Genomic DNA, 27,402 nt, shown 5'->3' with positions numbered 1-27,402 from the left:
AAAGAGGCAAAAGACATGTACACTGAAAACTACAAAACATTTCTGAAAGAAATTAAAAATATAAAAAAAGGGATAATGCTCATGAATCAAAAACAATATTGTTTAAATGTCCATAATACTCAAAGCAATCTACAGATTTAATGTAATCTTTATCAAAATCTCAATGGTATCTTTTGCAAAAATAGTAAAAAAAAAAAAATCCTAAAGTTGATATAAAATCTCAAGGGACTCCCAAAAGCAAAAACAATCTTGAAAAAGAACAAAACTGCAAGCCTCACACTTCCTTATTTCAAAACATATTACAAAGCTACAGTAATCAAAACAGTGTGGTCTTGACATAAAGACATACAGACCAATGGAACAGAATAGTGAGCCCAGAAACAAACCCTCACACATACATAGCCAAATGATCTCTGACAAGGCTGTCAAAACCACACAATGGAAAAAGGACAGTCTTCAGTTTTTATTCAAACATATAGTTTCAAAATAAACATTTAAATAAAATTCTAGGAACTGCAGATTATCTTGAAAGGACATATAGAGATAATAAACTAATTTATTTGTTTTTTCAACAATTCAGGCTTTTTATTTTTACCTATCTTAAAGTGATTTAATTATAATACTACATCCAACATTCGGTTTCTTTTGTACTGTAATATCTCCATCTTTGGCACATCTAAAGCTTATTTACATTTCAGTTTTAATAAATTTAGCCAAGAGTAGTGCCAAAGAATTACAATAACTAATCTCTGCCCAGAGCTATTGGGGTCTGCTGCAAGCACTGTCAGGAATGAAGAAAAAGAATGGGCCAGGCGTGGTGGCTCACGCTTGTAATCCCAGCACTTTGGGAGGCTGAGGTGGGCAGACTGCCTGAGCTCAGGATTTTGGGACCAGCCTGGGCAACATGATGAAACCCTGTCTCTATGAAAATACAAAAAATGAGCCAGGCTTGGCAGCGGGCACCTGTAGTCCCAGCTACTTGGGAGGCTGAGGCAGGAGAATTGCTTGAACCCGGGAGGCAGAAGTTGCAGTGAGCCGAGATCATGCCACTGCACTCCAACCTGGGTGACAGAGCGAGACTCCATCTCCAGAAAAAAAAAAAAAAAAAAAAAAAGAATGTCTTAAAATTATTTTCCAAACACCCAGCTATGTGTCAACAAAACATCTTTTTTTTAAAAGAAAGAAAGAAAGAAATGATCGCCAAAATTAGATTCTCCCTTTTGTTACATTATCCTATCCACCCCATGATGACCACATGCCCCATGATTACCACAACCAAGTCCTCCAGCTGGCTGCCATGCAAACTCATGGCAACCCAATTTGTGCACAGGAGGCTGAGCGAAGCATGGCAGAATTCGCTGTTAAATTCTGAAATGCTGCATTTCAAACACTATACAGTATTATACTAGATGTCTGATCTTTAAATTCGATCCCAGTAAGATCTTAAATGTTGGATTTCTTGATAAACTGTACTTACTTCTGACCCTAAGTGTTTGGCTCCTTAATCTCTCAATTAAAAAAATTATTTCATAATTATAATTGTATAGAGTGGTTCTTTCACTGATTCTAATGGTCAAGATTCCTTTCCAATCCCAAAAAAGCCAATCATTCTTAGTTCCCAAGATCACACTCAAGTACACAGACATCCATTTATCAAAAACACTGGATGCCTTGGGGAATTCTGGACAACTATACAAACACGACTATTACATTAAAATCACCAGATAAAAAGACAGAATATTATCTACAAAGGAATGTACGACTTAGCAGGTAAGTGTTAGACTTCATTTTGAAGGTCAGAAACCAGTGCTGCCAATTAGGGAGAAAAATTTCCAAAGAAACCCACCTACAGAAAAATTAGTGCTCTTGATTTCCCAAAATTCAAGTATAGAGGAGCACAGTTTATGCTGAATTATCTAAAAGTAGAGTAGAATGAATCATAAAACCTTTGAATGCCCTTTCTAATAGTTATCAGAGCCTGCGTCCTTGAATTTGCATCACCTGATCTCCAGGCACTGGATATTAAGCATGTGGAAAAAGGAAAACTCAATTATAAAAAATGAGAAAAGAAGAAAACTGTGAAATATAATCCAATGTCAGAGGAGCCCTTGGCAGAAAACACTGGTAACCAATGTTATTAAGATGTAGCAGAAACCTTACCTGCACTGCACAAAACATGATGGATCATTTTAACTATTTAGGAGTGTTAAAGCATCTGTTCCCTTTTTGCCTAGAGCAAAACCCAAGTTTATATAAATATATATATATTTCAAATACTTTCTATAAATTATTTCTACATCTTCTCAAGCCTAAAAGAGGTGTAAATATCTACAAAGAAATATTCTACTTTAAATAGGAAAAAGGGTCAATCTAGTTTTCTTAAATACTAAGACTATACGCCCAGCACATCTAGGTTGCCAGTCTTCTCCAGAATTATTGGTATACTATCCCATGTCAAGTAAGAACAACTGTACCTTTAAAAGAGCACAGGAAAATTCAAATATATATAGCACAGAAAATATACATTCTTGGTGTTTAATGGAAAAGATTGTTTCATAAACATCAAAATTTAAATAGAAGCCACCTTCCCAGGCTTAAAAATGAGAAAAATAAAACATAGTTTGTTTAATCACAAATTGAAGGACACCCATGTGGTCAATTTAAGTGTTTCTCAATGTTTCAGATTCTTCAGTCTGTAGCGTCCAAACATTTTCTAAACAATATTAGGATACTTTCAGAATTTAGGAGGACCAAGAAAAGGCAGTGATCTTTACAGATAATTTCAAAATTTTAAATAATTTTTGGTGAAAAAACAGACACTTAAGGAAAAATGCCTAGGAAATTATTTCATTTTTATACTCATTATTTACTGTCACTGTGCTCGATGAGAAAAGAAAACATACAACTGTATGATAAAAAACATACATTTGCTTCTCTACTTTCCCCAGTCCTTCCCCCCCATTATAACCCTCTCAAAGGGGTAAAGGGAGCTAAATGATTTCTTTTAAAACTCAACCACAATTATGATCCATGTTGTTCCCCCACAAAATAAACCACTTAAATTATTCTCAGGCAAGAAAACGAACTTCTAATTTCAATGCCTTTGGGGAGTTTAAGAAGAATGGCGCAAAAGAAATTCAGTAGAAGCCCTCTTAAACTGATATTATGATTAACTGATGCTCTCTATTCCCTTTATAGAACATCCAGACCAATGCCCTACCAAGCTAACTGCTTGTGGCCAGTAGACAACTCTACAGTGCTTCCGCACAATTCTGCTCACACCATGTGGTATGCTTACCAAGAACCAGAGGTTTATTCTCAAACTTGCTTATGTTAGTTGCACTTGTAATTGTAATTACAAAACTGAATTAAATATTACAAAAGCTGCTAAAATGTAAGTGTAAAAAGAAAGTTGCTGTTTTCATGAAAACTAAGTTAAATGCTCTGGGAAAGACCTGATAAAGCCAAGTTGCTATTTAAAAAATGCCAATGAAGCCAATTATAAAAGATTTTTCCCCATTCGCAACAGATTCTATACTCAGATATCTTCATAAAAGCCTTTAAGTCTTCTTGCTAAAATAATCTAAAACTGCGAAGTCATCACTGTCAAAGAAAAGGCCTTGACCAACATCAAAAGATTGGCAAATAAATATACATTAAAGTAAGATGTTTAACTTATGTATCATTTTTTATCAATTCACTACTGGTTTCAACTAGATTGGCTAAAAGGAGTATCTTAATCCATTTGGGCAGCTATAACAAAATACCTCAGACTAGATAATTTATAAACAACAGAAATTTATTTCTCACAGTTCTGGAAGCTGGGAAGTCCAAGATCAAGGCATCTGCAGATTTTGTGTCTGGTGAGGCCTATTCCTCATAGACAGCACCTTTTAGCTGTGTCCTCACAGGGTGAAAGGGGGCAAATGAAAGGGGGGAAACAAGCTCCTTGGAGCCTCTTTTATAAGAGGCATTAATCTCATCCATAAGGGCCACGCCCTGATTACCTAATCACCTGCTAAAGGCCCCACCTCTTAACATTATTGCACTGGGAATTAGGTTTCAACATTTGAATTTGTGAGGGACACATTCAGACCACAGCAAGGAGATATTCTATCCTTCAGTAATCAAGTAGAAGAACATTGAATTAGAACATTAGAAATAACACTCATAGTCAGCTGGGTGCGGTGGCTCACACCTGTAATCCTAGCACTTTGAGAGGCTGAGGTGGGCGGACTGCTTTGAGATCAGAAGTTCAAGACAAGCCTGGCCAACATGGCGAAACTCCGTCTCTACAAAAAATGCAAAAATGAGCCAGGCATGGTCGCTCCTGCCTGTCGTCCCAGCTACTCGGGAGGTGAGGTGGGAGGATCGCTTGAGCCAGGAAGTGGAGGTTGCAGTGAGCCAAGAATGTGCCACTGCACTCCAGCCTGGGCAATAGAGCGAGACCATCTCGGAAAAAAAAAAAAAATAATAAGTAACACTCATAGTCAATAATTATTATGCCTCATACCAATCAATGAGAAATCTCTAATCAATAAAGACATATGATGTGAACTTATTCAGATATATTGCCTGAGATATTTAAAAACTTGAAAAAGACATCCCCTGAGAAGGTAAAATTTGACTTCAATCTCATATAAAGCAAACAAGATGAGTCACCATACTTTTATATGACTACAGATGGCTCGACTTAATTTTCCAACTTTATGGTGGTAAGAAAACAATAGGTATTCAGTAGAAATTACTTCGAGTACCTACACAACCATTCTGTTGGTAACAAAACCATTCTGTTTTTCACTTCAGTACGATAGTCAATAAATTACATGAGCTATTCAATACTTAATTATAAAACAGGACTTGTGTTAGATGTTATGTCAGCTAATGCAAGTGTTTTAGGCACATTTAAGGTAGGTTAAGCTAACCTATCATGTTTGGTAGGTTAAGTGTATTAAGTGCATTTCTGACTTTGGATATTTTCAATTTATGATGGATTTATTGGGACATAACCAGAGGAGTATCTGTAGTCCAAATGAATGCAAAGCTCTCTGTTCTATACATGTTGGCCTTTGAAATAATTAAAAATATTAAAAATATTTAAAAGCACTATGTTAAAAATGTATTTTCTATTTGAAAATTTACCTGAGTCAAGGAAGATATAAATAGCTAAACTAGTAACAAATATAAATCTACTAATAGATTTGTTTATACTTAAGTCTGAATCAAATCAAATACTGTATCCTAAAGAACTATTATTTTATTTACCATGAAAGTATTCTGTCTTTTTGCCATTATGTTCTAACAAAGCCAATTTAAACAATAACTATAAACAATATTATAAACTATTTTGAATGATACAGGTATTATTCTAAACAAAAAAATATTAAAGGATTGAGAGGAAATATCAAATAATTATCTTGTCCCTGCATGGACAAGATATTTTAATCCAAAATTATTTTTCCTTTTATTTTCATAATTATGTAAATTTCACACCTCATCAACACCAATATTGGCACACTAAGCAATAAGGTATTTCAAACAAAGTACCCCTTAACACATGTGCTCAACATCCTATCAAGATTAAAATTTTCTTCCATTATTTATATGGATCAATAATATATGCGGCTGCCAGGTTAAGTGAGCTAGTGAGGTTCTCCTCTCCTTCAAAATGAAACCAGAAATACACACACACACACACACACACACACACACACACACACCCATAAATGACTAACAAAAAGAATACCACAGAAGTATTTTAAAAGTTTATCTGTAAAGTAAGCAAGTAATTATAATTTCTATGGATTCTACATTAAACATAACATTTTTGTAATTAGGGAAAATTTTTTTTAAATGGAGTATATTAAATTTCAAAGGCATCAATTAACCTCAGAGCTGACAGGATAGGGCAATAAGAGGAAGAATACCATTCTTCCCTACTCTATTTCCCATCCCTATCATAGCCACTGTTTGTAATTACAGAGTGTGGTATGGCTCAGTTGTGTTTGCAAGGTAAAATGGTTAAAATCCACTGAATTAAAATGAAATAAAAGATTCCATCTACTGCATTAAAACGAGTTGGAGAGCTAATAAATGTTTACTGAACTACCATGTAACAGGTTCATATCTAGCTATTATAGGGATTTATAGATAAATGCCTCAGAAGCCTTATCATTTTGAGGAACAAAACAAAAACACTTAATAAAGGGTAAATTAAATGTTAGGACAGCCTGGGCAACATAATGAGACCTCAACTCTACAAAACATAAAAACAAAAATCAGCCAGGTGTGGTGGTGCATGCCTGTGGTCTCAACTACTTGGGAGGCTGAGTTGGGAAAATTGCATGAGCCGGGGAGGTTAAGGCCACAGCAAACCAAGATCTCGCCGCCGCATTCCAGCCTGGATGACAGAGCGAAACCCTGTCTCAAAAAATAATAATAATTATTATTATTATTAAATACAATTTAAGTTGGGTGTGGTGGCTGACGCCTGTAATCCTAGCACTTTGGGAGGCCAAGGTGGGAAGATCACTTGAGTCCAGGAGTTTGAGACCAGCCTGGGTGACATGATGAGACCCTGACTCTACTAAAAATACTAAAATTAGCCAGTCATGGTGGCACGTGTCTGTAGTCTGAGCTACTGGGGAGGCTGAGGTGGCAGAACTGCTTCAGCTGGAAAGACAGAGGTTGCAGTGAGCTGAGATTGTGCCAGTGCGCTCCAGCCTGGGCAACAGAGCAAGACCCTGTCTCAAATAATAAAATAAAATAAAACTTAAAAAATAAATGTTATGAGGCCGGGTGCAGTGGCTCACACCTGTAATCCCAGCACTTTGGGAGGCCGAGGTGGGCGGATCAACTGAGGTCAGGAGCTCGAGACCAGCCTGGCCAACATGGTGAAACCCTATCTCTACTAAAAATACAAAATTAGTCGGGCATGGTGGCACGTGCCTGTAAGTCTCAGCCACTTGGGAGGATGAAGCATGAAAATCACTTGAACCCAGTGGGGCGGAGGTTGCAGTGAGCCTAGACTGTGCCACTGCACTCCAGCCTGGGCTACAGAATGGGGCTCTGTCTCAAAAAAATAAAAATAAAAAATAAATGTTATGAGAGCATGCAGGGAAAGTGAAATTGATTCTGGCGGGGGAAGAAATATACAGATGAAAGGAGGACAGCCTAGAAAGATAAATGAAAAAGGTTGAAGAAAAAAAGCATTTGAAATAAGCCTCATAGAAACAAACAGAATTGAGATAATGAGAGGCCAAAGTAAACAATAAATTAAACATCTTACTTTACAACCACCTTTTACTTCACCTCTCAATTCTTATAGTTAATTATGGACAATGAAAAGAATACTTTAATTATGGCTCCAAAATAAAGGCCTTAAAATTATTTTAAATTGTTTTAAAGACATAACAAAATGATCATAAGAATGAATGAGAATTATCTAATAAAATGGGAATTATCAGAACTACTGTTTTCCATTTTAGTTAGAAATACAAAACCATGCATAAAAACATTCAGTTTACATTTGAACATCTTAAAATCTGTTTAAATCTAGTGCTTAAGGCCACAATGGAAGGGAAAAAATGAAAAAGTAAATGTGCCTGTCCCATTCTGGACTCAGTGATAGTTGTGATCAACTAGCCAGCTGGTGTTCGAAACTATGTTCTCAAAAACTTGATTTTAAATGTATTACGTTTAGAAATGAAGAGAATGCTGGAAGCTATTTAATTTTCCAGAAAACGTGGTTTTCTTAGATTTAAAACAAATGAACTACCGGCAAAAATAATCATTTAGGAAACTAAGTTCTGTGACAAATGTAGCCACTTCATTTAATGAAGTACAGAAAAAGTCTTAATAATGTTAAAGAATTTATAAAAACAGAGCCTTAAAATATACTCATCCTAAACCCTGAAGACTAATTACATAAAATCTTTTTTCAATAAATATTTTTCACATTCAATAAGCATTGCCCTTCAACAAATATTTATTGAGCCAATAAACTTCCACAAATTACTTTGTGGTGAGATCTTTTTATGCATATTAAATTGGTTTGTTTTTAATTCTATAACGATGAGATACTGAAAATCTATTTACATATCACTAAGCAATTCTATACCATCTATTCATTTGGTGACTTTCTGTGAATACATACCACAAACAGCAGATTTATTCATGAAAACTGGCATTCAAATCATACTTCAAATATAGTCAATTATTGCTATTTGTGACATTTATGTTCATAAAATCACCACAAACACTGAATTTGCGAATATATAATCACTGCTACCAGGGGAAGTATAGGGTTAGGTTCCTGCAAGCCCCTGGTCACAACGTTTTCATCAACTGATCAATACATAACACATATGTACACATACATACATGTACACAGACCATATACAGAGATATGGATAGATATAGATATGGCCTTTAATTTAAAATGGGAGATATATATATATATATATCAGACAGACAAGAAAAGATGCTTATGATATATTATTAAGGGGAAAAAAGGGAAGTTATACAATACTATGTATATGATTCCTTCTGTAAAAAACAAGAAACAATTTGCTTATACTATATATGCATACACACTAAACAGCTAACAAGGAAGGAACTTTGGCAATTCCATTTTTTACAATGAGCATGTGTCAGTTTTATAAGCATACAGTAGATTCTCAAAAAATGTTTTCTTATTATGGCCACTTAAAAAATAAAATAATGTGATACAAAACTCACGTTGTTTGAAAATGACTCCTATAATCTTCATGTATTCAGATAATTTCTGCTAAATATAATTAAAAACAAACACTTCATATTTCAAAGATAGAATTTCAGTAAACATTTTCAAAATGTTCTCAAAAATTCGCAAAAAATGTTCTCAACACTTGCCAGTCCCCCAAACTGAAATGTTCAATGATTTGTAACAGGGATTCACAAGCTTTTACTATACGGGTAAATATTTTGTGCTTTGCAGGCACACATGGTCTCCGTTACACATTCTTTGTTTTTTGTTTCTTTCCTTTTTTGTTAATAACTCTTTGGGAATATTTTTCAGATTTCTTAGCTCAGAACCACACAAAAACAGGCCACAGACTGGATTTAGCTTGCCAGCCGTAGTATGCCAACAAACCAGCATTTAGAAGTGTGATATTTTAAATATATTATACCAAAGGCATCAGAGGTCACAACAGTTGAGTTTTATTCTACGTTAAATAAATAAGGTAGCATTATAGCAATTAAAATAACAAGTTGATTAATATATTGAATTCTATATGCTAGACTACAAATCAAATGATGGAACAACACAGTAAAATAAATTTCAAGCATTTATATTATATAACTGTAACCATGAGTGTGCATGTGCATGTGCATGCCTGTAAAGCATGCACTTCTCCACTTGAAAAAAATCAGCTGAAATTTAACTAGCATACATCAAAGCTCAAGTCTCCTTTTATGATCATTAAAACCATTCACTCATTTAAATAATCAAAACTAGTCATTGATTTGTTTTAGAGATCATCAACCCCTGAAAATTAAGAACTAATCAGAGACTTGTAGTGATTTATTTGGTTTTAATTTATGAGATATTATAAAATATTAATCAACCTTCTAAAATACTACTCTTTGGAAGTTTATATTCTTGAAACTTTTTAATATTTACTTTGTCAGTAACCATCACTATACTACCTTTTTTCCTGAAAGACAGCTTTTATATATTTGATTTTATCTAAATTTGAAAGATCTTCCTTATTATCCAGCTGTTACTATCAAATGAAAATTTCATTATGAATAATAAACTGGGTCAAAGTAAAAGCCTAAAATGAAAATTCATCCTGCAAAAGTAACCAAATACTATCATACAATAATCTTACCTAGACTGGTGGGTTTTATCAGTTCATCCAGTAAATCATAAAATGGTAATTTTTGAAGTTTTATATCCGGATGGACTGGGTGAAGAGCTGATGTAAGATGTGGGAGTTCCAGTTCATGTTTAGGTCCCAGAAGAGAAACAGGGAGTAATGGCGATGATGCAGGGTGACCATCGTAAGTGAGTTGTGGAATGGTAGATGGAGACAAAGTTGCTGGCATAGGACTTGAATGTACGTTGGGGATGGACAAGTCTGCAGGCGTCATGATTTTCTGCGGGAACCGCCGCCTATAGAGTTCCTTAATTTTCATTTGTACAGCAGGACTACAGCCAGCCTTTAGCAAATGCAGGGCTTTTGTGAGAAGTTCGTGTTTGCGTCCGTGCTTGTTTCTCCCAGCGTAGCCCAACAGTACTTGGAGTTCAGAAACTCTAAGGCTCATAACCATTTGCTTAGAGAAAAAACAAAATGTAAAACATTAGTATTCCAATAATATAATTTACACTATTAAATGACACTTTATTATAACCCCCTTCTTATGGTTTACTTAAGTAAATAAAGACCAGTTCACTTATAATCCTAATTATTTCAAACTTCAAATTTAATCATTTAACGTTAAGTAACCAAAGAAATTTAAAATTAATATTCATAAATTCATTGACTTCTATCCTTGGTTATAAGAAATATAGGATAAAGTATACACCAGGGAAAACCACACCTCACTTTATTCCACTGTTTTGATGAAACTGTCAGGTATTTATCAAGCACTTACTGAGTCTCCAGGAGAATGTCGAGTGCTATGTAGATGGCAAAACGTAATGATGTGCTCTCAAGAATATTTTGTTTTCTTGGGGAAGAATTATAAGTATATATGAAACAACAAACAGTCCACCTCAAACACCAGATGTAGGCAGGATATCAATAGCTATTATCAAGTGTTACTTACATTCTATACTAACTCTGGAATTTGTAGACTTAAGTTATACCTTTTTGGACCAATTATATATCAGATATTCTATTTGATATTTTCATATGGAATGTCATAATCTTTACAACTCCGCAAGGTATTATCCTGCCTGATTTACACATGAGGAGACAAGTTCAGAAAGGTTAGATAACTTATAAAGCCATAAAGCTACTAAGGAGTAGTCAGGATTCAAACCCAGATATGTCTGATTCTAAAGCCCATGCTCTTTCCACTAAACCATTAGGAAAAAGACAGAGCTGGACTCATATTACTGACTCTCACTTAACTTGCAAGGCCAAGCTAGAAGTCCAGCAACCCAATTCATATGCCATAATGCATGAGGCTGCAGTAAAGAAATCTATTTAACTTTGTTTACCTATGTTCGCAAACTTATTTAGTCCCCGTTTCTCCTTTTTCCCCACCTACTAATAGGAAATGACCATCTATACCAATCCTCCCATTTTAAAGTGGTAGAAAATGGAATCCAAAGAGAAGAAATCACTTACCCAAGATCACACAGCTATTAGCAGAATCCTAAAAGACTGCATCACCACTGACAGGGAGTATTAGGATAAAAAGACACATGTAAGCTTACCATTTGCTCTCTATTTCTCCAACTAATTCCTTCACCTCATACCAAATACACAAAAGCTATGCTTATGCTGCCTTCCCTAACTCACCACCACTCACAATGATAACCCCAGCCAATTCTCTAAGGGTTCTTTGCAGGTGGCAAAACCATTAAGCAAAAAATAAAATACTGAGGAGAAAAGTATATAAAGAGCTTTATAAGCAATATAGCTGGTTAATCAAAGAAATATGAGTCCTTCCTCTACTTCTCTGGCTTGGAAAACTCTTTCCTCAAGGTCCAGCTTTTGTTAGCCTTTGGCCATTAGCCTTGGTAGGATGATTTTTACTCTCACTATTTTTACAAAGGCCACTTTTCGTATCTGTATTTTAGCATTTATTTTGCTTTGTTGTAATTTTCTGTTTACACAAGTGATTCTATAAGCAAACCAGGGTTCTCCAGGGTACACAACCATATTACCCTCAGCATCTACAACTAGGGCCTGACAACAGTGGAAACTCTTCAAATGCCTGCATAACCAATGAATGAATGAATGAACGAACAAATAAACAAATAAGAAAGGACACCAGAAGAAAGGGTGGGAGGTAGCATCTACAGCAATAACTTAACCAAATAAATGCTCAAATTCATGTTCTGTAGAGGCATGCAAAGATATAACGTAAACCTTAACAAATTCCACCCAAATCTTAGAAATGTTTTCTCTTTTTAATGTTATCAAAGATTGTAAATAATTACTAACTATAGTATCAGCAGGATATCAATTTCTCCCTACTCACCAAAAGAGTACAAAATACTTCTAAAGACTTTTATTATTTAAAAAGGAACAGGGACTTCAAACTGAAATGTACTATTAATAAGTAAACTGCTTTTAAATAAATAACATGAAACTTCAAGGATTAGAGGTTAAAAATAAATTTAAGTTGGCATGGGTCAAATGTACTGCATTTTACAGAAAAAAAAGTACAAATTTTAAAGAGAACTATTTCAACTCCATTCTCCTAAATCAAAAACAAACCAGCAAAATTCAGTGACTACTGTAAACTCTCCATTGATGACAGCTTTTGTCTTTATTCTATAGGTACAAAGATTCAGATGCAATGCAGATGTATCATTTTCCTATTTTTGTAGAAGAATATGTTGACATTTCTCATAAAATCTCTTGCTTGACGGTCCAAAAAAGTTTATGACACAACAATAAACTTGAGAGCCCTCAATTACATTTTTTGTCTCTCTCTGAAACAAAGAGTAGCAGCAGCAATAACAATACTTGGTACATAGTAGGTACTCAAATAGTAGCTGCTATCAGCAAGCCAAGCTTTTTAGTTTTGTTTGTTATTTAAGAGATAGGGTCTTGCTATGTTGCCCAGACTGTTCTCAAACACCTAGACTCAAGTGATCCTGCCTTGGCCTCCTGAGTAACTGGGTGTTTTTTTTTTTTTTTTTTTTACAGGATTCATCATCAATTGTCATAATTATCAGGCAGGTACTGTTCTCACTTTTCAGGTGGGAAAATAAGACTTAGCAAGGTTAAGAAACTTGTTGAACGTCATGCAACTGGTTCTACTCCAAATGTACTTTCTTTCATGCTATAATATGTTGACATTAAGAGGAAACGAACCACATGCCTTTAATTGGATAACAGAAAAACCTATTTGAAGATTAATTTATTTAACTCAATCTCCATTTCAAGCTTCAACATTTTGGCTTTTAAAAACTGGTGATTAAGATAAGAAAAGAATGTGGATTCAAATTAACCATTACAACTTATAATCAGGTATAATGAAAAATCAGGTGCTATCTATTGCTATTATTGGAACAGCTGTTGCATACTCTTAAGGACGGTGATAAGCATGCAGTATTTTTTAAAATGAAATAAAAGAAGGGGGTGGGAAACACTGAAGCATCTTTCAACAGAAAAGCTGCAAAGAAGCATAAAGCAGTCAATTCACAATGAAAAGTGTTGACAACACTGAGGAAAACTAAACACTAATACATCTGAGATGTTGAAATGAAATATATTTTAATCTGCATTTAAGGTGTTTAAAAATCTCCATTTGTTAGCACTATAACAAAATAAATATTTACAACTAAGGATTGCATCAACCACTACTACTATTAGAAATCATTACTTCCTCAGCAATTTCGTAGCATTCTGCTGACTCTACGTCCTCAATTGATAGAGATCTCAGAATCCTAGGGGATTTAGAATGCCTCAGAACTGTATATATTTTGAATGCAAGAGCATTCTGTAAGGAGCAACCTCTTAAAACTAATTTTCATAATCTGATAGACGTGAACACAATTTAAAAAACCAAAAAGTTTTACAAGAAAAACAGCAGTCCCTTCCCCCTTTAACATACCCCACAATTTTCAAATCCCCGAGGCAACCACTTTCAAGTCTTTTTAGCTAGTTCTTCTGGCATTTTTTTCTCTATATTCTATGTAGTAGGTCTATGCAGCTGTTTAATTTTTTCTTTGAGGACTCTACTGACTTCCTATTATAAAATATAATGGTTTAGCTCTGTTACATCTTCTCTCCCTCATCTTTCTATCATAATTTTTGGTTGAATCAATTGTCAGTACTTACATTATTACTATGGCTGTAAATAATATTCACAGCTGAGCCAAAAGTACATCATGATTACTCTTTTCTGTATAACTTTGCTTTCCTTACAGTTAATAACTAGACCATTTTTCCATTTGCTTAGGTTTCTAGGTACCTACTGCTAATTCATCTGCAAACAGCTAAAAGTATTAACTTTCTTCTCAATATATTCAAATACATCAGGTAAATCAGTTTTCTTTCCTGTAGCCCTCCACCATATTCCAATTTGCACTGTAGGCTCTCTAGGCCTGGTGCACAATTATGGTCATGGAATTTCCCTTTAGCTTATCCCAGGAATTCCCTTGTCTCTCTTTTATACTGGATCCCGTTTCCTTATGCCACTACTTCCCCTTTCTTGGTTTTCTCTTTTTAGTGGGGTATTTCCTCTAGCAGCTTTCTGAGAAAGGGGGCATGTGAGGTACGATGTTTTTATTCCTTGCATTGTATCTTTAAAATCTTCATTTGCCCTTACGACTGAGTTTGGCTCAGTACAGAGTGCTGGGCAGGAAATCATGTTGTGTCAAGATTTTGAAGGCCTTTCCTTATTGTTTTCTGGCTTCCAGTGTTAAGAAGCCTAGTACCAATCTGACCCATAATCCTTCATAGTCAACTATATATCCCCATCTGGAATCATAGCAGCTTCTCTTAATCTGTTCTGAAATTTTACAATGTTGTGCCTTGGGGTTGGTCTTTTTTATTTTTTAATTGCATAAACTGATAACTGTCGATCCTTTTAAACTTAGAGATGTATGTCCTTCAGTTCTGGGAAATTTTCTTACAGTTATCTTCCTTCCATGTCTTTGTGTTCTCTTTCTTATACACTTATTATTCAGACACAGGTCTTCCTAGACTGATTATCTCATTTTTCCTTTACTCTATTTTCTTTTTCCTTGTGCATTTTTACATCTCTTGTCTTTTAGCTCTATCTTCTGGGATTTTCCTCAATTTTATCTCCTAACGCTTACATTAAATTTTTAATTTCCATGAACTCTTTTAATTTTCTGCATTTCTCTTTTCTTTTTCCTCTACATTTTGTTATTTTTCTTTTTTGAGAATATAAATTGGGTGTTGATGTTGTTTTCTTCTTCTCCCTACACTGGTATCTGCCTTTCATGCCTGAAGCCTTCCTTAAATGAGAGACAATCCTGGGCTGTGCGTACATAGTTAAGAGTAAGACACTAAAAAGATGATGGGAAAATCTATGTGAGTGAGCAGACCAGGGTACTTCATCTAGAATGACTGGGCAATAACCTGGCTATTTTGTTTGGATTCCCTTTGCTTCCTTTTGTCTGATCACTTTTGACAGAGAGGAACAACCCAATCTCCTGCTTTGGTGGTATAAGGCTGGCTTCTAGTGTTCTAAGGGCAGAGTAGTGCAGAATGGGAGGTTCAATACATTCAAGACAATAACATTTTACTCAATCCCCTTTTCAGATATGTAAAACTTTACAAAAACACAGATATATATGTATGCAAACTCTGTCCCAACTACACAGAGGCAGGGGCCATGTTCTGAGAAAGATAAATACAGACAATACTCAAACAACGTCAACAAGCAAACAGGCTTTTGCAACTAAACAGAAAGTGCCAGTTTTATTGTCTCATTAGCTGTGACCTTCCATTATTGAAGGTTATATCTACACTGTGGATAAGAATTAGGTACTTCTTGTTGAACAACATAATTACTCTTGTTCACACATCCCACTGCAGTGGTTTACAGGATTAGTCATTAAGCGGACTCTATATTATGAGTCTTTATCTGGTATCAATTTATAACGAATTGTAAACCAGAATGAATTCCGAAGACAGACAAAATAGGGATTTAATAATGTCATAATATTTCATTTATACTTTTGCCTTTCATCCACAAAAGCAAATGCATAATCACAAATTCTGTAACTGCACACATTAAAGCTTGCACACAACAACAAAAGTATTTTATTATTTTCAAAGTCAGATTCTTCATTCAATGGGGCTTACTTTTGGATGATTTCTAAATCTTCTCATTACAAATTGTTAATAAGCAGCTATTAGCAACCTGTCAACAATGCCCCATTCAACCAGAAAACCTAGTTAGACAGTTTCTATTCAAAGCAGCAAATCAGGTTGGTTACATACTTCTCCATAATCTTGTTTCACCCAATTTCTCAACTTTTATTTATTTTGCAGCATAAGACAACTGGAAAATGACCTGTAGTGCCTACTCCTCTAGTTAACTATCTTCCACCTCTCCAGGTCCATCTTATTGACTGCATTGAGGTCCCACAAAATGACAAAATATTGCAATTATACATAAATAGAGATCCCATTCTTCTTTAAACAAAGTATAAACACTGTTGAAATGGTGCACCATGGCTTTAATTTTTGATAGATAATTTAAACATCATCCTTATTTATATACTACCACATTTCATGAAACTTCTATCCTTCAAAAAGCTCCTTCTGAACGATAACCTGAACATTAAAAACAACAAATCCAGCCAGGCGCAGTGGCTCAGGCCTGTAATCCCAGCACTTTAGGAGGCTGAGACAGGCAGACCACTTGAGGTCAGGAGTTTGAGACCAGCCTGACCAACATGGTGAAACCCCATCTCTACTAAAAATACAAAATTAGCCGGGCATGGTGGCGCATGCCTGTAATCCTAGCTACTCGGGAGGCTGAGGCAGGAGAATCACTTGAGCCCAGGAGGTGAAGGTTGCAGGGAGCTGAGATCGCACCATTGTACTCCAGCCTGGGCAACAACAGCGAAACTCTGTCTCAAAAAAATAAATAACAAATCTAACTCAGAATGTTATAACATTGGAGTACAATATTTTTCCTAAAAAGTTTAGGCCAGATGTGGTGGCTCACACCTGTAATCCCAGCACTGTGGGAGGCTGAGGCAGGAGGAACACTTGAGCCCAGGAGTTTGAGACCAGCCTGGGCAACACAGCAATACCTCATCTCTACTAAAAATAAAAAATAAAAAAAGATTAGCCAGGCCCATTGGTGGCACACACCTACAGACCCAGGAACTCAGAAGACTGAAGCAGGAGGATCCCTTGAGCCCAGGAGTTCGAGGCTGTGGTAAGCTGTGATCACACCACTGGACTCCAGTCTAGGCAACAGAGTGAGACACTGTCTCAAAAAGAAAAAAGGAAAAAAAATTTTTAAGGGCTTAGTTTAATTTTAAAATTTAGAGTGTAAATTTCTAACACATTGCCAGACTTCTTATGCAGAGGTGGGAAAATATGGCTCTTATTTAAGAAAAAGGCTGCTCTGCACACAGATGTTCAATAAATGCTTTTTGGATCAATGCACAGGCCCTAAATGAGTATGTATAGGAAGAGAAGACAGGAACAATGAACACATAGAAATAAACTAGTCTTCAGAAACATGTGTAATCATCGTATTAATTCAATTCTCAAAAGTTACTGAATACCTAAAATATGCTGAATAAATGTGCAATACAATATAATGGTACTGGCAAATACAGAATTTGGATTCTGGTACTGATTTGGCCACTAATTTACCAAATTACAATCTTACAGGTTCTGTTTTCTCACTTCGAAAAGAAAAAAAAAGAGGGATTAACTAGAGGTTCTCAAAGGTTCCTTAAAATTTCAAAATTCAACATTGTAACTGTATTAAATGAAATTTTCTTCTCATTCTTCTACTCTTCTATAGTTGGGGAAATACAATCCATACAGTTAGTGAAATCTTTCTATATTAAAAATGTTTTCAATCATAATTTTTAGTGTCATTTACATGGGTTGACAGACTAAAAATGACAAAACATAATATGTATTAAATACTTATAATGTACCAGTAACATACTAATTATAGTAAGCATGATTATCTTATTTAATCCTCATATGAACCTACAAGACAGAGCATTATTATTCTCACTGTATAGATAAGAAAACTGACATTACATCTAAAATCACACAGTAATGACACGATGGAGATAGGGCTCAAATCTGACCTGACTCCAGAGTTCATAACTAATACAATGTCTTATCACAAGCTCAGCCAGAGCGGAGTATATGTTACACTGAAACACGGACAGGAAATGGGTGACGGGGGCACTAAATGACAGTCAAGGAATTTATACAGTATAACGTGAGCAGGCAGTGGAATAAATGCATATTTTAGAGGCAGTAAAGATGTAATTGAAATAGTGCTTAAGGAAGTTACCGAAGTAACCACCAATAGGATGGCTGAAATAAGAAAAAAACTAAGAAATAAACCTTCTGGCTAAAAGACATGGCAACACGCAGGATTTATCTACACGTAAGGTAAGAAGGAACTGTGCAATGGAAATACAGGAGACAGGACCAAGAAATACTGCAAAGAAAAACTACAGGCCATGTTCAATATTCTACAAACAGGTAGGTCTTTTAAAAATTAGTACTGTACTTGATCATGAGAACAATCATCATTCACTTTTCAAATAAAATCTAGAATTTAAAAATACTAAGTAGGGCTTTAAGAAGTTTTAAGTCTATTAAATTCTAAAAGATGATTATTCTTTCCTAACTGTCCCCTTACCAAAAACAAACAAAACACTGCATTTGCAATTAGATGATCTAAGTTTCAGATAAGACAAGAGACAATGAAAGAAACAGTATACCCTATCTGAGAGAAAGCTGAAAAGCCTAAAAGAAGAAACATGTATTAACAAAACAAAAAGTGACAAGAATGCATCTTCTAAACTAAACAGTCTAAATTACAGCCTTCAGTCTGGGTCCTAGAATAGAGATTAAGGAAAAGTCCTTAGAGGGGTGGTACTGAACTATTTCCGAGTAACAGGAGTAACCTACTGAAGGTAACAGAGCTGGCAAGTAGTGGAGCTCAGACTCAAAAGGCAAATGCCAATGTCCACACAATGCTACACGGTAATAACAACTACAGACACTATCAGATAGTATGAAAATGTTTTTGGAAATAACAGCAACAGAGTATCAAAAACAGAACTTAAAGATCTTCTTGTCTAAAACTCGATCTAATATATGAAGTTTTACTCCAACTTTCTTGACTGGGCCCCCAGCCTCTGCTAAAACACTTCTAAGAGTTCACAACCTTTAAAAGCTGCCCACATTAGCGAAAAGCTCTAGGAATTGAAAGTTCCCTTTAAAGTCCGCCCAATGGCTCTAAAATTTCGTCCTCTTGGTATACCAAAATCGACTCTTAAAATGCTTAAAATGTGTTAAAAGGACTCTTTTCCTTCAACTAGCTAGACCCCTTCCCACTCCTGATCATTCTCAAGCATTCTGCAGTCCATAGTACTCAGAAGTGAATGAAATAATCTAGAAATGGTGTGACTACTCTCCAACACAGCAGTATTACTATCCTTCTTAATATGAACATGGTATTTTTACCAATATAACCTAACAAGTCATTCACGTTTTAGGTTTGTTTTATTTGGACAAGAGGGGATGTATGGTATGTGTTATTCTTTTGTTTCAGCAGGGAGGGGGCTGCATCCATATCATCCTGTTGCTTATGTTAACTAAAACCTTTATTCTATCTTTTTCACATAAATGGCTACAGTATAAAGTCAAACCACCTCATCCTCGAATACAATTTTTTTTAATTTAAAAGTAGAACGTAATGTTTCATGCCATTAAGCTTCATGTTTTTCAGCTCTTCATTCCAGCCTTTCAAACCCCTTTTGAAAAATTGTATCCTACACCCCTCTATTGTACAATTATCACGAAATGTGGTAAAACATTGATTTTCCAGTTTATGTCCTCCCATAGATTTTGAGTTTTTCAAGGGTAAACACTCATCTCCATATCCCCTATGCAAGTATAGTTAATGACACCAAGTAAGTGCCCAACAGATGATGATATGAATTCCTCTTCCTTTTATAATCTTAACACACCCTTTCCAGTTCCGTGTCATATATAAAATCTGAGAATTGTGCCCTTAAATATTCACCCAAGTCATCCTTAAGAACTTGGAATATGACAGTGTCAACTCTCTAAGGCCCTGAGCATATCATAAGAGATTATCCTCCAAGTAACAATAAAATTTAAGCTACAAATGAAGATTATTCAACTATTTGCGATTAAGAAGACTCTTTTCTCCTAGGATTCCCCAATCTTTTTTGTTGTTCTTTGTTTTTTTGAGACAGAGTCTCACTCTGTCGCCCAGGCTGGAGTGCAGTGGCGCAATCTTGGCAACCTGTGCCTCCTGGGTTCAAGCGATTCTCCTGCCTCAGCCTCCCGAGTAGCTGGGACTACAGGTGCATGCCACCATGCCTGGCTAATCTTTTATATTTTTAGTAAAGACGCGGTTTCACCGTGTCAGCTAGGATGGTCTCAATCTCCTGACATGATCTGCCCACCTCAGCCTCCCAAAGTGATAGGATTACATTCGTGAGCCACCGCGCCCAGCCTGATTCCCCTATCTTAAGGTAAAAATAAACATCTTCCAGAGTGCACAAGAAAATTAAGGTTATCATATTTCAGTCCTGATTTATAAGTTTTAGACAGAAACAAGTTTTTAAAAAGACGTACACAAATGTTCTAAAAGCCCTAGGTGGCCAGGAGCGGTGGCTCACGCCTGTAATCTCAACACTTTGGGGAGGCGACAGCGGGCAGATCACCTGAGGTCAGGATCACCTGAGGTCAGGAGTTCAAGACCAGACCGGCCAACATGGTGAAACCTCATCTCCACTAAAAACATAAAAATGAACCAGGCACGGTGGTGGGCGCCTGTAATCCCAGCTACTTGGGAGGCTGAGGCAGGAATAGCACTTGAACCCCAGGGGGCCGAGGTTGTAGTGAGCCAAGATCGCATCACTGCACTCCAGCCTGCGCAGCAGAGTAAAACTCCATCTTAAAAAAAATAAAAATAAAAAAAATTTAAAAAGCCCTAGGAATGATTCCTTACAAACTACACAGAGAAATATTAAAAAGAAAAAAATAGGTTACAGCAAAAAGTTATTCAGGTCTTGCAATGACAGCTTGCCTAAATGTTTTTTAAAATTCCATCAGAAGCCTATTAATAATAACGACCCTTTCTTTTCTACACAGAATGGAACACTTTCACTTGAATATTCTACTAGTTATAGATAAGAGAAATAATTTCACAACAAAAGCATCCTTTAGTCTATGTAAAGTAAAACTGCTAACTTTCCACAAAACTTACAGATTATGATCATTATCTTCAGAACAGACTATTATGATTAAAATTTAAGTTTTATGATTTAAAGTAAAATTTACAAAGTTACTACAGTAGCAAAAGCAAGTTTAAGAAAATGTTTTGGCTGGGCACAGTGGCTCACGCCTGTAATCCCAGCACTTTGGGAGGCCGAGGTGGGTGGATCACCTGAGATCAGGAGTTCGAGACCAGCCTGGCCAGCATGGTGAAACGCCATCTCTACTAAAAATACAAAAATTAGCCAGGTGTGGTGGTGGGTGCCTGTAATTCCAGCTACTCAGGAGGCTGAGGCAGGAAAATTGCTTGAACCCGGGGGGGCGGAGGTTGCAGTGAGCCAAGATCACACCACTTCGCTCCAGCCTGGGCAAAAGAGAGAGACTCCGCCTCAAAAAAAAAAAAAAGAAAGAAAGAAAGAAAGAAAGAAAATGTTTTTATTTTCTTTCAAAAATTCCATTAATGTACATAAAAATTCATTTTCAAGGTGAGGCTCATGAAAACATATTACACATTCTTCCTGAAATTTATGGAAAAGGAAAATGAGCTACTCACAAAACTCTGAGGCTAAAAACCCAAACAGACTATACTTTTTAGCATCCATTTTAACATATCCAAAACATTAAACAAAAAAGCACAAAGAAAAAAAAAAAAGGAATGCTAAAGTTACAGATAAGAAGCAATTTTTTTAAAAGCACAAAAAGAGAAAAACAAAGTTTAGCTATCTACAACTTACTCTGTCAAAAAGAAAAAGTTTAATTGTCCATGTCTAAAGGACAATTCATAAACTAGCCAAAAGAAGAAATGATCTGTGGTTATGGTTTTATAAAAAAAGTCTTTTATCTTTTGTGGACATCAGAAAGTGAAATAAAATATGAGGTTTATCATAATCAGTCAAAAAGAACAATTACTGAAAACTCATTCTTAATACCATTCCTTGAACATATAGCTAATCAAATTCCAGAGTACTTCTCCAAATACTCAATGCAGCCAATGTTCTTAAAAGTTTAAAAATAAAAGTTATTTTACTTCCTGTAATCCCAGCACTTTGGGAGGCTACTCAGGAGGCTGAGGTGGGAGGATGGCTTGAGCCCAGCAGATCAAGCCTCCAGCCTGGGCGAAAGAGCATGACCCTGTCTAAAAATAAATTTTTTTTTAATTTTTAAAAAAGGAAAAAAAAGTAGAGATAAAGTCTATGACAGAAGAAGAACAATATCACTGAATCCTAAGTCTAAAGTAATCCTTTCACTCAGCTCAGTCTTCCTGAGTGATCTCATCCACTCGTAACTTCAAAACGCTATCTCTAAATTAACAATTTCCAAATCTTTATTTCCAGCCTAACCTTGGTCTCCTAAACTCCAAATCCACATCTGCTAAACACCTCTCCTTATATCCCAAGAGTCATCAACTCAACATATTCGAATCTAACACATCAACTCTCTCCAAACCTTCCATCCACCTAATCACCCGTCAATGCCAGAAGCTGCTACACCATCTTCTTGTTCACCTCCAATCTATTTACCAAGTCCTGTCAATCTTAACACCTTAAAATATCTTAGTCCCTATCACCACTCTAATTCAGAGTCTGCAAGAGACTCTTAACTTTTCTCCCTGCCTCCAATATTATCCTCTCCAAGTCATTCTCCTCACTATTGCCAGTGATCATTCTAAAATATAAATCCAATGATGTCACGCTTGTGCTTAAACTTTTCCATGATCACCTACTGCACTCAGAGGCCCCATCTCCTTAGCATGACCACCGTAACCAATCTTTTAACCAACTCTCCATCTTCCAGGACTTTTATATATGCTGTTCTTTCAAGGAGAAGCTCTTCTCCCCCCTCCCATCCCAGCCTTTTACTAGCTAACTCCAACTCAGTAAGTTCTCAATTTTGATGTCACAACCTTTGGGATATTTTCCTTAATCCACTCCTAACATTAAAAAAATTTTACCCTTTTATGTGCTCTCCTGTTTAACTCAGTTTACTGCTCTTATGCCATATGTAGAGAGGCCCTGTTTACTTGTCAATTCTTAACCAAAATACATGCTCTGTCTATAGAGACTGTCTTGTTCATCGTTAATAAATATGAGTAACAACGGTGTGGCACCTGTTAATTATTACAAACCATATTGGTAATGCAAATCTATTAGAAATTACACATATAACCTCGCCGGACACGGTGGCTCACACCTGTAATCCCAGCACTTTGGGAGGCCGAGATGGGTAGATCACGAGGTCAGGAGATCGAGACCATCCTGGCTAATACAGTGAAACCCCGTCTCTACTAAAAAATACAAAAAAATGAGCCGGGCGTGGTGGCAGGTACGTGTAGTCCCAGCTACTCAGGAGGCTGAGGCAGGAGAATGGCATGAACCCAGGAGGCGGAGGTTGCAGTGGGCCGAGATTGCGCCACTGCACTCCAGCCTGGGCGACAGAGCAAGACTCCATCTCAAAAAAAAAAAAAAAAATTATACATATAACCTCTCACAAATAAGGACATTATATAAATGTACCCAGTGCCTACTGAGCATACTGGCATCCAAACTCAGCAACTAGTGTTCAAACAATAATTTTTTAGTTTTAAGGGCGAAACTGAAGTTTACACTTAATCCTACAAAGAATGAGAAGTTATAAAAACATTTTCAATTGCAGAAAATGTTAAAGGGAGGAAACGGACATAAAAAAATCAATCTAATTGAAGAGTAAATAATTTGAAAAGGGATGTAAGATATGAGACCAATTTAGAGGCTGTTTTATGAATACGAAATTGACACTACAAGAGTCTGAAATAGTGACGGCAACGACTGCGAAGGAAAGGAAGGCATAACATTAAGAAGATTTGAAAAGACTTGGATGTGGAGGAAGTCTGTAGTTCAGATGGTTCAGAAATAGGGAAGACTTCTTTGAGTACACTAACTCAGTCAGGTTTCCTAGTTAATGTTCTTACAGAATTCTGTCCCTTTCCTTTATAGCATTCAACATAGTTTCAGACTCCATACATAGTTTCAATGTGGAAAATTCTCATAACAATCTGGCCCCAACTTCCCATAACTCTTTTTTTTTTTTTTTTTTTTTTGAGATGGAGTCTCGCTCTGTCGCCCAGGCTGGAGTGCAGTGGCCCGATTTCAGCTCACTGCAAGCTCCGCCTCCTGGGTTCATGCCATTCTCCTGCCTCAGACTCCCGAGTAGCTGGGACTACAGGTGCCCGCCACCACGCCCAGCTAATTTTTTTTGTATTTTTAGTAGAGACGGGGTTTCACCATGTTAGCCAGGATGGTCTCGATCTCCTGACCTCGTGATCTGCCCATCTCAGCCTCTCAAAGCACTGGGATTACAGGCATGAACCACTGCGCCCGGCCAACTTCCCATTAACTCTTATTACTCTCTTACATAGATATCCACATGTGGATCTAGTAGCTGTTCCGCAAACGTACCTCAATGTTTTCTCTCCTCATTACCTTTGCTCATGCTGTTACCCCTGCTTCAAAGAATATCCCAGTAATCACCTTTTTTAATTTTCTTTTTTTAAAGACAGGGTCTCACTCTGTCACCCAGGTTGGAATGCAGTAGCATGATCATGGCTCACTGCAGCCTTGACCTCCCAGGCTCAAGCAGCCCTCCCACCTCAGCCTCCCAAGTAGCTGGGACTACAGATTGACGTCACTCCCCATGGCTAATTTCTGTTTTTTGTAGAGTTGGCCAGGCTGGTCTCAAACTCCAGGGCTCAAGTGTTCCGCCCCACCTCAGCCTCCCAAAGTGCTGGGATTACAGGTGTGAGCCACTGTGCCTGGCCACCAACTTCCAAAACTCTTCTAAGGCCCAGTCTGAAATAAGCTTAGCCAGAAGTGACCTCTTCCTCTTATGAATACATTGTTAACTACTTTGATTTACATGGTTATTTGTTTTGTTGGTACTGCTTTCTATTATCGTTTATTATTTTTCTCCTCAAAAGAATGAAGCTGGCCAGGCGCAGTGGCTCACGCCTGTAATCCCAGCACTTTGGGAGGCCGAGGCGGGTGGATCACAAGGTCAGGGGTTCAAGACCAGCCTGGCCAACATGGTGAAACCCCGTCTCTACTAAAAATACAAAAAATTAGCCAGGCATGGTGGCATGCACCTGTAATCCCAGCTACTCAGGAGGCTGAAGCAGAGGATTGCTTAAACCTGGGCAACAGAGTGAGACTCTGTCAAAAAAAAAGAAAGAAAGAAAAAAAAAAAGAATGAAGCAAACTCCCTGGGGTTAGCCACTCCGTGGAGGGAAGGGAGGTAGGGGCGGGGGGGCGGGGGTGAAAAGAAGGTCATTAATTCCAAGAACAAACAACAGCAGAAGAGAAAGCACCAGCAACTCAATGAAAATAAGCCTCAATGTCCACTCCCTCTCCCAAAGGATTCTGCCACTGGGTTCTACAAATCCCTACAATTGTCCTCCCACCTAATTCCCATTCTACTTATGAGGAGTAATATCTCTAGAAAAGTGCTGTTCAAAGGAAATACAATGTAAGCTGCAAATATTGAGACACACGTAATTTTAAATGTGCTACTAGCCACACTTTAAAAAGTAAAAAGGCCAGGCACAGTGGCTCACGCCTGTAATCCCAACGCTTTCAGAGGCTGAGGTAGGACGATCACTTGAGCCCAGGAGTTCAAGACCAACCTGGCCAACATAGTGAGGCCACATCTCTATTTCAAAAAATTACAAGTAGGTGAAATTAATTTTAATGATATATATTTACTTAATCCAATAAACCTAAAATATTATTTCAACATGCAATCAATATCAATCATTAACGAGATATTTTCCATTCTTTTTTTCATACTATGTCTTCGAAACCCAGTATGTTTTACACTTACAGCAAATCTTAATTAGGACTAACCATATTTCAAGTTCTCAATACCCACACAGAACTAGTGGCCATAGTACTGGACAGTCCATCTTCTAGGTCATCCTGTCATTCACTGAAGTAAAGTTTTAGTACCTGCCTTGGCCATTCAGGCTCCAACTTAACTCCTCATCATTACTTTCCACCCTCAGCTACCCACTTCCGAGGCCACATCTTAGACCTTCCAGCAGAACCTGCACCACCTTCAAAATCACTAACTCGAACATTTCATTTTCCAACTACAACCTCCTTTTCTTACTTGCTTCATTTCAAGAATTCAATTCACAAAGATCTCTAATTCATTGATGTTGTCATGCCCTATCCATTAGCCCCTAAACATTTCTTTGCAAAATTCCATTGTCCCTCCATGCCTGGCACATTCAACTAGTTCCCACTTTGTAGGAGAAAAGAATGCATGCACTCATGCAGATGGATGTTATTTTACAACCACAGTCGTCAATCTCAATGGGCACAGGCATCTCACTAAACTTTCCAGTGAGCCAGCAATCAAACTTCCTACAATAACTCTTTCATATCTTTTCCTTGCTCCTCCCACATCTCCTTCCTCCAAAAGCTACCTTTAGGAAGCATATATACAACAAATGACTATTAAACTTTAACAATGCATTTAACATTGTTATTTCATATTCAAGAAAACATTTCCCAAAATAAAGTTCTTCCTAATTATTAAAACATCTGCTCTCCATAAAAATTCAAATATGGAAAGGTACAAGAGAACCAAACTATTTTTCATATAGTTACAGGAGTACTAGAATGTAATTTCTTTTTTTTTTTTTTTTTTTTTTTTTTTTGAGACGGAGTCTTGCTCTGTCACCCAGGCTGGAGTGCAGTGGCACAATGTCAGCTCACTGCAAGCTCCGCCTCCCAGGTTCACACCATTCTCCTGCCTCAGCCTCCCAAGTAGCTGGGACTACAGGCTCCCGCACCACCACGCCCGGCTTATTTTTTGTATTTTTAGTAGAGACGCGGTTTCACCGTGTTAGCCGGGATGGTCTCGATCTCCTGACGTTGTCATCCGCCCGCCTCAGCCTCCCAAAGTGCTGGGATTACAGGCGTGAGCCACCGTGCCCGGCCTAGAATGTAATTTCACAAAAGCAAAAACTCTATTTCATTCCCAAATGATGTGTGAGCATTTAACACAGCTGATTTGGCATATAAATCAGCACTCATTTTTATTGATAAAATGACTGGATAAGAACCTTGCTTTAAGTAAATGTGATACCAAAGGTCAAACGGGCAAAAGGAAGGAGGAGGGGAGCGTAAGGGAGAATGCTTGTTTGCAAGATTTAGCAGAGAATACCCATAGCCGCAAAGAATACTTATAA

At 36.8% G+C, this 27,402-nt stretch overlaps 1 protein-coding gene across 6 annotated transcripts in view; it reads right to left on the bottom strand.

Annotated features, from left to right (window-relative positions):
• PIAS1 (protein inhibitor of activated STAT 1) overlaps nucleotides 1-27,402 on the bottom strand; it is a 311,344-nt gene that overhangs the window by 88,558 nt on the left and 195,384 nt on the right. For all 6 annotated transcript variants that reach the window (XM_063795218.1, XM_523109.8, XM_063795216.1 and 3 more), the window contains one exon: nucleotides 9,876-10,320. In XM_063795218.1, the coding sequence (XP_063651288.1) occupies nucleotides 9,876-10,317 (442 nt within the window). In that variant the 5' untranslated portion in view covers nucleotides 10,318-10,320. The remainder of the gene's footprint in view (nucleotides 1-9,875; nucleotides 10,321-27,402) is intronic.

This window comes from Pan troglodytes, chromosome 16 (assembly GCF_028858775.2).
Source record: "Pan troglodytes isolate AG18354 chromosome 16, NHGRI_mPanTro3-v2.0_pri, whole genome shotgun sequence".
Taxonomy (NCBI): Eukaryota; Metazoa; Chordata; class Mammalia; order Primates; family Hominidae; genus Pan; species Pan troglodytes.
The sequence above is the reverse complement of the archived record's forward strand: the minus strand, read 5'-3'. Positions and strand labels throughout refer to the sequence as shown.